We start from the raw sequence: 12,350 nt of genomic DNA on the forward strand, positions 1-12,350 counted from the left end.
TTAGACAGACAGACACCAACATTGTTAATAACACTCATCAGCTATTAGCATTCATGCTGGCAATTTCAGAAGAAAGGCCAAGAACTGAGTTGACATGGAGGTTTTTACCCACTGACATGTTGTCTCTGGACTAGGGTTTAAGTATATGGGCATATTATTTTGGAATGGGGTGGACATACACTTGACATAGTTTCATGTGCTTATTTGGTGGATCTAACTTCTATTTGTAATGCTGCCAGTCCACTGCCTTTAATGAACTCTGAATTCACTTAATTTTTTAAAAAAAAATATTAAACTGGTTCTGACATTTAGAACAGAGGAAGCAAAACTCAAACTCTAAAAGAAATTCTATTCTACATTGGGTAATATAATCAATCCTACCTGCCTCTTTTATCTATATAAAAGTGTACATTAATATTCCACCGGGGCCACTATAAACGTCTTACACTGAATACATTTAGGATACATAAAGTTTTTATCACAATTGTTACAAAAATGTCACTTCAAACTTTATTTTTTATCCTAATAAGACAGTCTTCCATATGAATAAACCACAGTTACATGGCGATTACCATTGTTGCAATGTAACTGTAGTTCACAGGTTAGCAAAGTGACAGATCACATGCATGAAAAAAATTAATACATGATTCAACTTTGCAAGTTTCTCACTAATCAAGTTAATTTAAGTCATAAGTAAACGTTAAATGCCAAATCTACTCTGAAGATGTAAAGTAGTATGTATTACATTTATTTTTAAAGTGCACAGCTGATTATGTACTATTATTTGGGCAGATAGGATAACATATACTCAAAGCATATACTGCAGCATATTTTGTCCTGGATTAGCTAGTAAATCACTATTGCAGTAGCTATTAAAAATCATAAAGCCTTTTGAGTTTTACAGGGTGTTCATAATAGGCAATTCCATATGATTTATATGAAAAACATGAGTCAGCTCTTCAAATGAGGTTGATCTGTGCACGCTGGCCTTGTTGTGTGACCTCTTGTTATCGCTGAGATGACTTGTAAAACTTAAAGTGTTTCAGCAGTCATCCCTAATATTAGCCAGTCAAATATAGTCATAAAATGCAAATCTCAGTTTCTGATAAGTATATAATTTTTAAAAAGCTATATCCCTGTTCAGTGAACGACATTTACCAAGAAAGGCTTTCTTTTAAACAGAGCTAAAAATGCTACAATTATTAAATAGGATTAAATGTATACAAAAATATCAAACTGAAAACATGAGGTAAGGACCTAGGTTCACTGAGTGTTCGGATATCCTAGGACAGATCCTCATCTGGTGTAAACTGTGATAACTCCACTGACTTCAAATGAGCTGTGACAGTTGGCACAAGCTAAGGATCAGGCAATGTTTCTCGTGCATATATATTGCCTTCATGTATTTTAAACCAGTGAGATGGATGGGAAATACAATACGTCTCCAAGGAGGCCTGGACTCTGTAGCACTAAAAAGGTTTCAACAAAGACTCTTCCTGCTACATAACCTTTCTGTGATCAAATCATTTTCTTTTCTTACCATTTTCAGCATGGTGAACTATCATTTTCTGATCCCTCTGAAGAAATAAATTTAATTTTCTTTACATTTTCGTACTGCCTCATTCCCAAATACTACCCTGCCCTCTCCTCAACTTTCTACCATCTCTGGTCAAAGCAGCCTGCGCGTGAATTCATTTTATAAAAAGGGAAGGTTTCTTGTATAGATTTCCCCCCCACACACACACTTTAACTGGAGTCTCTTTTTTCTTGACCCAAATGCAGCAGTCTCCATTCCCTTTTAGTCACCGTACTTATTAGCTAGAAGGACTCCAAGACTCCGACCTCCTCTTGACAATGCCAGTGGAATTTCCACATGCAACCTACAGGACTAGATACTTCAGAATCAGCGTGAAGGGTATTTTTAGCATAAAGAGAATTGAAAGCAACTTTCCTCTGAGGAAGACCTTGAGGGACAATTGCATCAATCTAACAAGTGCTCAGAAAGGGAAAAGAGAGCCAGGCTCTAGGGAAAAATCTACATCCCCTACTGTGAAACTTGCTCCTTGCAGTGACCTTAGCTCAAGGGTGAGAGAGAGATAAAGACCATTTAATGCAAACAGAGAGGAAGTAGGTCTATAATGTGTAGTTGCAATGGTTCCAAAAGGTGCTGCATATGAATTAGAAAAGCATGTGACAAATGTATGAGAAAGAAAAAAGGGGAAAACATTTATTCTTGAGTAAATAAGCTCCTCTAATACAGCCCTTGTTCCAGCAAGGAAGGATACAGATGAAAAAAAGACTAACCTAGACAACTGTCTTGTCTGGAAAACCAAGAAATATGTTTCAGTTTTATCACACTTTCTTGCTCTGTAGCATTACTCCTATAGTGCCCTTCTGACATCACCTTTCAGATCATTCTAAATTACGACATTATAGATCTAATAATATTTATATGGCACTCAAATTTCCATTCAATATTTTAGCTCCAGAAAACCAAAAGGGAAAAAAAAACTATCTAAATTAAGGAATTGCATTTGTTAGCCATTATTTCATAGATGCTGACTGGAAAGACACAAGTCTTCTGACGCCCTGCAAGTATTTGAAGTCTGCTCCTAGAGTGGCTCAAGAGAAGAGCATAACAAAGCTGGAAAAACAAAACTGGGCAATGTGTCTTTTTGAGAAAGTCTCTCTATTCTGAGGAATGCCTACATAATTAATTTCAATGACTTGGTCCAGTTTTCTAATGACATATACTTGTCTTAAATGATCTGGCTCATATTTTCCATTTTCCTGAGATAATTCACATGATTTTCTTACTCAGAGTTTTGTAGTGTTTACTTTCTTGTCAAATGTATGTAGTCCATTGGTTTCCTATTCTTTCCATTAAATCCCTTGCTTATCACCAAGTGATGCAAGTGATTTCTTACTCCTAAGTAAAGCCCCATGAACTGTCTTTTTAAAATGTGTCTAAGAAGCTGCAGTAAGAATATGCATCCTGCATAAGGTTATCTAGGGTGGAATTTTCAAAAGCATTCAGTGTTGGTCTCTCTCTGCTCCCATTTAAGTCAATACTAAGACCTCAATTGACTTCAATGAGACCAAAATTAGGTTGCTGGAAATCCTGCCCCTAAAACTGTGGTTACAGAGACACAAAGTTATGAGGAAATTCTGATGTTTCAGGACTCTAATCAAATATCTAAGGTCTGAAATAGGTGAAGTAGCATAGGAGACAATGTATTTTTGTTCTTCAGATCATCAGGTTGGGTTAGGATGATGGTGGAAGGATGTACACAGCAAAGGAAGGCCTGAACAGACTTTGGTTTGGATGCTTGCTGAAATTTGTTAAACACATTGTGGACTGCATATTACTACTTGGAACCTAATTCCCTCCTGTCTAGCACATCTCCTAAGCCTGGTCTACACTAGGCGTTTAAATCGGTTTTACGAGTGTAAAACCGATTTAACGCCACAACCGTCCACACTAGGAGGCACCTTATATCGATTTTAATGGCTCTTTAAATCGGTTTCTGTACTCCTGCCCGACGAGAGGAGTAGCGCTAATATCGGTATTAACATATCGGAATAGGGTTAGTGTGGCCGCAATCGACGGTATTGGCCTCCGGGAGCTATCCCACAGTGCACCACTGACCGCTCTGGACAGCATTCTCAACTCGGATGCACTGGCCAGGTAGACAGGAAAAGCCCCGGGAACTTTTGAAATTCATTTCCTGCTTCGACAGCGTGGAGAGCTCATCAGCACAGGTGACCACGCACAGCTCATCAGCACAGTTAACAATGCAGTCTCCTGAGAATCGAAAAAGAGCCCCAGCATGGACCGCTCGGGAGGTAATGGATCTGATCGCTATATGGGGAGATGATTCAGTGCTAACAGAACTGCGTTCCAAAAGACGAAATGAAAAGTATTTGAAAGAATTTCTAAGGCTATGACTGCTAAAGGCCACAGCAGGGACTCCGTGCAGTGCAGAGTGAAAGTTAAGGAGCTCAGACAAGCCTACCAGAAAACCAAAGAAGCAAACGGAAGGTCCGGGGCAGGTCGAAAAACATGCCGCTTCTATGCTGAGCTGCATGCAATTTTAGGGGGCTGCGCCACAAGTACCCCACCCCTGACCGTGGATTCCGAGGTGGGGGTTGTAATCTCTGCCATGTCTGAGGATTATGCAGACGGGGAAGATGAAGAGGAAGAAGAAGAGGAAGACCTGCAGAGCACACAGCACTCCGTGACCCCCAGCAGCCAGGAGCTTTTATCACCCTGACGGAATTACCCTGCTCCCAGCCCTCGCAAGCAACTATTGCAGAGAATGACGCCCTGGAAGGGAGCTCTGGTGAGTGTACCTTTGCAAATAGCAAACAGTGTTTTTTAAGCAAGCCTTTTTTAATGATTGATTTGCCCTGAGGACTTGGGATGCATTCGCAGACAGTATAGTTACTTAGAAAAGTTTGTTAACATGTCCGGGATTGAGAGGAAATCCTCCAGGGACATCTCGATGAAGCGCTCCTGTAGGTACTCCAGAAGCCTTTGCAGAAGGTTTCTGGGCAAGGCATCCTTGTTCTGCCCACCGTGGTAGGACACTTTACCATGCCATGCATGTAGCAAGTAATCAGGTATCATTGCGTGGCAAAGCATCGCAGCGTATGGTCCCGGGGACTGCTGGCATTCAAGAAGCATCCGCTCTTTATCTTGTTCTGTTATCCTCAGCAAAGTGATATCGTTCAGGATAACCTGGTTAAAAATCAGGAATTTAAGTAAGGGGGGTGGCCATTTTTCTACTGGGTTCGTGGAATGCAGCAGCTTAAAAACACTTTCCTGCACGTAGCGAGCGGGGAGGAGGAGGGGGTGAAATGCCGATGATCTTTTCTGTTTGGTCACCGGCGAGCTTCCCAAGCTACCGGACAAGCAGTGGGTGGGGAGGGGAAGGTTGTTGATTAGCAGGAGCTAGCGTGGTATTAGCCATGCGTTGGGAGGGTAAATCACTGAGACAGTGGCTTACCATGGCCGCATGCAAGCTGAATCCTGATGCCTGGACCTGTGTCTGTGAGATCTGTAACCCCAGAGATGCAAGCAGTCACTATTAAGATGAAAAATGCGACCTTGTAGGGAAATCACATGTGCTATGTAAGGTGAATAGTGCTTTTCACTGTGAAAGAGTATAACCATTGTTCTGTAAAATGTATCTTTCTAAATATTTATCTCCCTCATGCAGCTGCAAATTTGGCAAGCGTCCCTCCTCCATCCCAAAGGCTAGCACAGATAAGGCGGAGGAAAAAGAAGACGCGAGATGAGATGTTCTCAGATATTATGGAAGTTACACGCAATGAAAGAGCTCATCTGAATGAGTGGAAGGACGTGGTTTCAAATTACAGGAAAGAGGCCAGTGAACGTGAGGACAGGAGGGATGAACGTGAGGACAGGAGGGACAACCGAGATGAGAGGTGGCGGCAGGAAGACCGGCAGGAAAATCAGCGGTGGCGGCAGGAAGATCAGCGGTGGCGGGATGCAACTCTGGGGCTGCTGCGTGATCAAACTGACATGCTCCGGCGCCTTGTGGAGCTTCAGGAACGGCAGCAGGATCACAGAGTGCCGCTGCAGCCCCTGTATAACCACCCTCCCCTCACCATGTTCCTTAGCCTCCTCACCCAGACGTGTAAGAACGCGTGGGGAGGCCTGCACCCGCCCACTCCACCCCGTGGACAGCCCAACCAGAAGGATGCCGTTACTCTGAATTTTTTTAATGGCCTTCTCCATCCCTCCTTTCCTCCTCCCAAAGCACACCCTTACTTCTCTCCTCTTTTTATAATGAAAAATAAAGAATTAATGCTTTTAAATGAGAGTGACTTTATTTGCATAAGTAAGCTGTACTCGAAGGGGAGGGGAGTTGCTTACAGGGACTGAGTCAATCAAGGGGTTGGGTGTTCATCAACAAACACAGCAGTCACACTGTACCCTGGCCATTGATGAAGCTCGTTTTCAAAGCTTCTCTGATGCGCACCGCTTCCTGGTGTGCTCTTCTAATCTCCCTGGTGTCTGGCTGCGCGTAATCAGCGGCCAGGTGATTTGCCTCAGCCTCCCACCCCGCCATAAAGGTCTCCCCTTACTCTCACAGAGATTGTGGAGAATACAGCAAGCAGCAATAACATAGGGGACATTGGTTTGGCTGAGGTCTGAGCGAGTCAGTAATGTGCGCCAGCGAGCCTTTAAACGGCCAAATGCACATTCCACCACCATTCTGCACTTGCTCAGCCTGTAATTGAACAGATCCTGACCACTGTCCAGGCTGCCTGTGTATGGCTTCATGAGCCATGGCATCAAGGGGTAGGCTGGGTCCCCAGGATAACGACAGGCATTTCAACATCCCCAACTGTTATTTTCTGGTCTGGGAAGTAAGTCCCTTGCTGCAGCCGTTTAAACAGAGTAGTGCTTCTGAATACGCGAGCATCATGAACCCTCCTGGCCATCCCACGTGGATGTTTGTGAAACGTCCTTGTGATCCACCAGTGCTTGCAGCACCATTGAAAAGTACCCCTTCGGTTTACGTACTGGGTGCCCTGGTGCTGCGGTGCCAAGATAGGGATATGGGTTCCATCTATCGCCCCACAGTTAGGGAATCCCATTGCAGCAAAGCCATCCACTATGGCCTGCACGTTTCCCAGAGTCACAACCTTCGTAGCAGCAGCTTAGTGATTGCTTTGGCTACTTGCATCACAGCAGCCCCACAGTAGATTTTCCAACTCCAAATTGATTCCCGACTGACCGGTAGCTGTCTGGTGTTGCAAGCTTCCACAGGGCTATCGCCACTCGCTTCTACTGTGAGGGCTGCTCTCATCTTGGTATTATGGCGTTTCAGGGCAGGGGCAAGCAAGTCACAAAGTTCCATGAAAGTGCCCTTACGCATGCGAAAGTTTCGCAGCCACTGGGAATCGTCCCACACCTGCAACACAATGCGGTCCCACCAGTCAGTGCTTGTTTCCCGGGCCCAAAATCGGCGTTCAATGGATAGAATCTGCCCCATTACCATCAGGATCTCCAAAGCGCCGGGGCCCGCGGTTTGAGATAATTCTGTGTCCACGTCCTCATCACTGTCATCGCCGCGCTGCCGTATCCGCCTCTTACTCGCCTCGGTTCGAAGGTCCTGGTTCAGCATATACTGCACGAGAGTGCGCGAGGTGTTTAAAACATCCACGATTGCGGTATGGAGCTGAGCAGGGTCCATGCTTGCTGTGCTATGGCGTCTGCACGGTTCACCAAGCAAAAAGGGCGCGAAACGGTTGTCTGCCGCTGTCAGGGAGGGAGGGAGGGGTGAGGCTGTACCCAGAACCACCCGCGACAATGATTTTTGCCCCATCAGGCACTGGGATCTCAACCCGGAAATGCCAAGGGGCGGGGGAGGCTGCGGGAACTATGGGATAGCTACGGAGTAGCTACCCACAGTGCAATGCTCCAGAAATCGACGCTAGCCTCGGACCGTGGACGCACACCACCGATTTAATGTGTTTAGTGTGGCCGCGCGCACTCGATTTTATACAATCTGTTTTACAAAACCGGTTTATGCAAATTCGGAATAGTCCCGTAGTGTAGACGTAGTGCTAGAGGTAGGAAATATTATACTGATCTACACATATTTACATGCAATCAGCTGCAAATCAATCTGACATTTTTGCACAAAAGTCATAATACCAGGAACAATTTGTATGTTGTATTATAGAAGAGGAAAGGATTGAAAAGGAATAAAAGCTGTATCAGTTGTGGTGCATTCGTCTATCAGCCTTTTACTTTTAGCCATATGCATAAAGAAAGGGGGACCATCCCATGATAAGATTGACATATGGAAGGAACTTTGGTGTTCGAGGGCAAACAAGCTAATCTGGCAGGAATGAAATGAGTAATTACTCTGACTGCCACATCCATGAATTCTAAAACAAGTTTAATTTGATAGTTACACATCAATAAACCTTTTTCATGGATCTTAGCCCTATCTGATGAAGGAGCCCTGTCTCTTTAATGTTATTATTAAATAGAGCAAATTTGTATCTGGCTAAATACGTTTCATGAGTGCTAATCTCAACCTAAAACATTCTAATGGATTAGTTCTTATTAATGGTGTTATATAAATATTTATAAAGACTGTGCAAGAGAAGAAGAGTTGACAAAGGCTTTTTAAACACCCTTATCATATACATAAACTGAGGAAAGAACATAAGAAACTGCAATGACTACCACAGCTCTTGTCTTCCCCCTCAAAAAAAAAATCAAATCCTGAAGGAATGATAACATAATCCAAGAATATTTATGAATATATGCAGGGAAAAATGCACTAGAATAACCCATTTCACAATGAGATTAAACCATAACACAATATAAAATAAAACAGAAAACAAGGTCTTATAATGGAAAGTGTTGGGCAATCGTACCTATAAGGCTAGACTACCAGCCCCCACCTAGAACAGTAATGATGCATTACACCCTTAGGATATTTCACTTCTTGTGCTCACAGTGGCAGTACTTCCTATGTCCACTACTCTTTTGGAAAGACTGTTGCCTTCCCCATGTTATTCTCTCTCTTCTCCTTTGAAAGGGGAGAGAGATCCGTTTCCTTGTAAAGCTTCAGCATACAATTCCCTCAGACCTAAAGAATCCACACCAGTTCAGGTTACATTAAACAAAAAGCAGTATTTCTTGGCAAGATGCAGGAGAGAGAGCAGAAACAAAATGATGTTAGATAGTAAACATCTGGGGTGAAATCCTGGCCCTACTGATGTCAATGGAAGTTTTGCTATTGCTAATTTCACTCCATGCACTGAAAAAAGTGAGCTGTCCTAACACTTAAGTTACAGAATAAATGCATGGTTTGCCTTTTTCCCAGTGTAGTAGAAGCTGTTTGGCCTTCTGTCAGCCACAACTGTGGATCTATCTTAACCTATCAGAATTACATCTGGGAATAACATTTCTGAGAGTAATGTGAAATCAGCCAGCTATAGACTCTGTCCTATTCTCTGCTTTTGAGATAAATTTAATTTACATTGCATATTAGCATTTGATTAAGACATCCTTTTTAATCAAGTCAGATAATGTACAGAAACATAAAAGTTCTTCCTTCCTGGAATCAGACACACATTCTGTCTATCCATCTAGATACTTATATAGCCCTTTTCATCATATGACTTATTGCTAGTTGTATACTCTTTCCTCCGGTCTGTGGTACTTTATGTCCATTTTATGTCTTATCTAGAAATATCTTTTCAGTGGACATCACCCAGCTAAATAAAAACTTGAAAATAAACTTCAATTATCCTTCCTTTCAGGCTTCTGGAAAGTCCAGATTACAACACAATTACTTCCAAACTGTAACACTCCTAAGAATACTCCTGGCTTCCAGTCATGTACTCCGTGTCCCCTAGACCACAGTGTCTCTTGCATGAAAATTCACCAAAGTGGGAGATTTATGGAGCTTGAATTATTGAATTTTAGGTCTAATTAGAACCCCATAAATCTTGAGTAATGTCACTATGGTGCCTTCTTAGCCACTGGCCTTTGATTCTCACTGAATTCTTGGCAGAATCTAGAAGGCCGGACTCTGAAGAAGAAGAGAACCATGTATTAAGTAATTTCCAAAAGGCCAAACCATAGATAGATAGAAAGATAGATAGAAAGATAGATAGATAGATAGAAAGAAGCTTCAAAGTCAGCTTCAAACATTATTAGAAAAAATGCTTTCATTCTGGTACATCCCCTACTTTGGAGCTGTCAGTGACCTTCCAGCATTGCATCATTTGACGTTGAATGGGTCTTTTACTGAGGGAATACATGCTGCTCTTGTAGGCAGTATGGACCTCATATAATCAGTATTTTCTATCTTCCACTTCTCTACAGGCTACTAAACAACAAATATCAAATGTGTTACCTGACCAACGATAACCCAGAAGATTGTTCTTACTCAGCACTGCACTTTTACTTATATTTAGGAAGGTGATATATTTTTGGTTTTGAATATAAAGTTATATAGACAGACATTTTAATTAACTCAGTTTTTAGACATTTTCTCTTTTTACTCCAACTCTCCAAATGATACACTTGACCAAGCACCTACCAGAAAACACAAGATTATGGAACCAATTTTTCAGCCTTTACCTATGTTGACTGCATGGGACTACTCACAAAAATGCAACTCAAAAAGAATAAGGCTTAAAAAGAAACCTCAAAACCCATTGATTCAGTACAAAACATACAATGCTCTTTCCAATTTACAGTTACACCACCAAAACTTCCAAAACTGCACTGTCACCATTAAGATCTGTATAACCGTCCTTTAGAAATCAATAATGTTATCACAGAAATATTTATTAAAGCTATGAAGATATTAACAGTCACCACCTTATAATGTAAAACAATCCTCTACTGCAACTTACAAGAACAGGTACCTTTATAGAAGGGAAGCATGGTCATACGTTTGAGCAGAGTTGGAGTGATGGTTTAATGTCCTAGCTGCTGCAGCATAAGACAAATATAAAAGATATCATGATTCTAAGTTCATTTAGCTGCCAAACAGAGGTCTCTGGAAAGGTATATAGGGTCATATGTGGAGCAAGAAAAAGCACAAATCCAACCCAAAATATATGTAAAGTCAGTACTGCTCTCTAACAGCAGCACCATCCAAACCTCTATATTTTGTTTTCAACTACCCCATAAGAAGGCAACTTTATTCTTAGCTCATTACAAAATATGTAAGCAGCACAGACTCTCCATCCAGAGAAGCTGTTTTTCCACTAGAGCTATATTCAACTTCCTCTAGGGCATGGTGGATTCATAATTGTGTGGGAGCACGTGGAATACCTGCATTGTCACTGTCCATGTCACAGCTATTCTTCTGCATCAAAAGAGGACTTTACTTTTCCAGAGTTGGTACTTGGTACCTTTCTTTTTAAAAAGGGGAGGAAAAATCTCATTGAATTTGTTTTACAAAAAACTATTATGAACACTTTCTGTAGGCAACTATGTAGTGTCAGGACAATGGTTTACCATCCATTTCGGAACTATTCACACATAGGTCCAGGGGTTGGTGACCAAGAAGCACTTATATGTGACAGTGACAGGTGCACTGTGGAAAAAACAAATGCAGAACTTCAGACTAAAAATCTGTGGGAAAGGCGGCAACATCCTTCAGGTTTTCCTTTCATTTCACTGAGACACTCCATAGCCTGCTGGTAAAAAGACATGGGTAGCAAAGAAAACAATTTGACAGCGGGCAATAACAACAGAGAAAGAGCAGTCCCATCTATATCTGAGAAAGTGGTTTTTTTAAAAGCCCACTTTTTGGTTATCAGAATTACTGGTTAAACTCTGAGGCTCTTTTGCATAGTGTTCATCATAGTTTATTCCTGATCCTTAAGTATGTCAGGAGACATTGTTAACAAAAGGTGGCTGTGTATTATTTCAATAGAGAAGTTTTCTTCCCAACACACACTTACTTTTTGTTAACTCCAATATTCTTTTTGATTAAAAAAAACAGAAAATGATTAGCTTTAATAGCTCTTCTATGAATAAAGCTGCACAACAGGATGGCAAATATAAATGAGCTATCTATAGCAAAATTTAAGTCTTCAAAAAAATTACAAAAAAAAGATTATAGGTTCAGGACTGCTCGGGGGAAAATGTACATTTGTAATAAATATATAAAATCCCTTAAAAATACACCCAATGAAACTTCATATTTAGGCTGATTTGCTTTCCAAATCATATAGACATCATAGTCACATACAATTTTTCAACAAGTATAACCACAGAGCAATGCAGAGAGATTTAAGAGAAATAAAAGCATGATCAGCTAGCTTGTAATCTCCTTTTCTCTTATTCTCCTCCCTATAGCTGCATTAAATTGCCTGTTGAGAACAATAACATATTTGTGCTTTATAGGTAGAATGATTTGTATTATGTAAAGATTTGGCTAACAGACTAAAGATGCATTCACACTGAGCTGGATTACATGCTGTTAATAATTTTCTGGATGCTCTAGGGAAGCCCATAATTCTGGAGGACTACAGTTTAGCATTTGAATATACGCTCTGTGATTTCTCAGAGCAGACTTCTTAATTTTTTCTAGAACCACACTAACCAAAAATCAGACAGTTGAGTGTGTTTGGGAAGGGAAATGTACTGCAATCCAGTGGTTTTTCCCCTCTCCTCTCAATAGTAAGCATAAAATTTACCTTTTCCTATTAAACTGTATGACTTCTCATACCAGTTCAATAGCTTTCATTCCAATGTTGTGCTCAGAGAATATTTCATTAGCACTACGGTAGCAGGGCTGTGAAGCAGTCTTTATGCTGGACAAATGTGC

The 12,350-nt window shown here is 41.4% G+C and overlaps 1 protein-coding gene across 6 annotated transcripts in view; it reads right to left on the bottom strand.

The window, feature by feature from the left end:
* LRMDA (leucine rich melanocyte differentiation associated) overlaps nucleotides 1-12,350 on the bottom strand; it is a 970,675-nt gene that overhangs the window by 364,628 nt on the left and 593,697 nt on the right. Inside the window, exon 7 of one of the 6 annotated variants that reach the window (XM_039482150.1) lies at nucleotides 10,179-11,211. The exons of 3 other annotated variants lie outside the window; for them this stretch is intronic. Coding sequence is in view for 1 of the 3 variants with exons in the window: in XM_039482149.1 (XP_039338083.1) it covers nucleotides 11,137-11,211 (75 nt within the window). In the remaining 2 variants the exon portion in view is untranslated. Of the gene's footprint in view, nucleotides 1-10,178; nucleotides 11,215-12,350 lie in introns of those variants that run through there. 2 more of the 6 variants (XM_039482149.1, XM_039482151.1) reach the window with 2 other exon arrangements.

This window comes from Mauremys reevesii, linkage group 7 (genome assembly GCF_016161935.1).
Source record: "Mauremys reevesii isolate NIE-2019 linkage group 7, ASM1616193v1, whole genome shotgun sequence".
Classification (NCBI taxonomy): domain Eukaryota; kingdom Metazoa; phylum Chordata; order Testudines; family Geoemydidae; genus Mauremys; species Mauremys reevesii.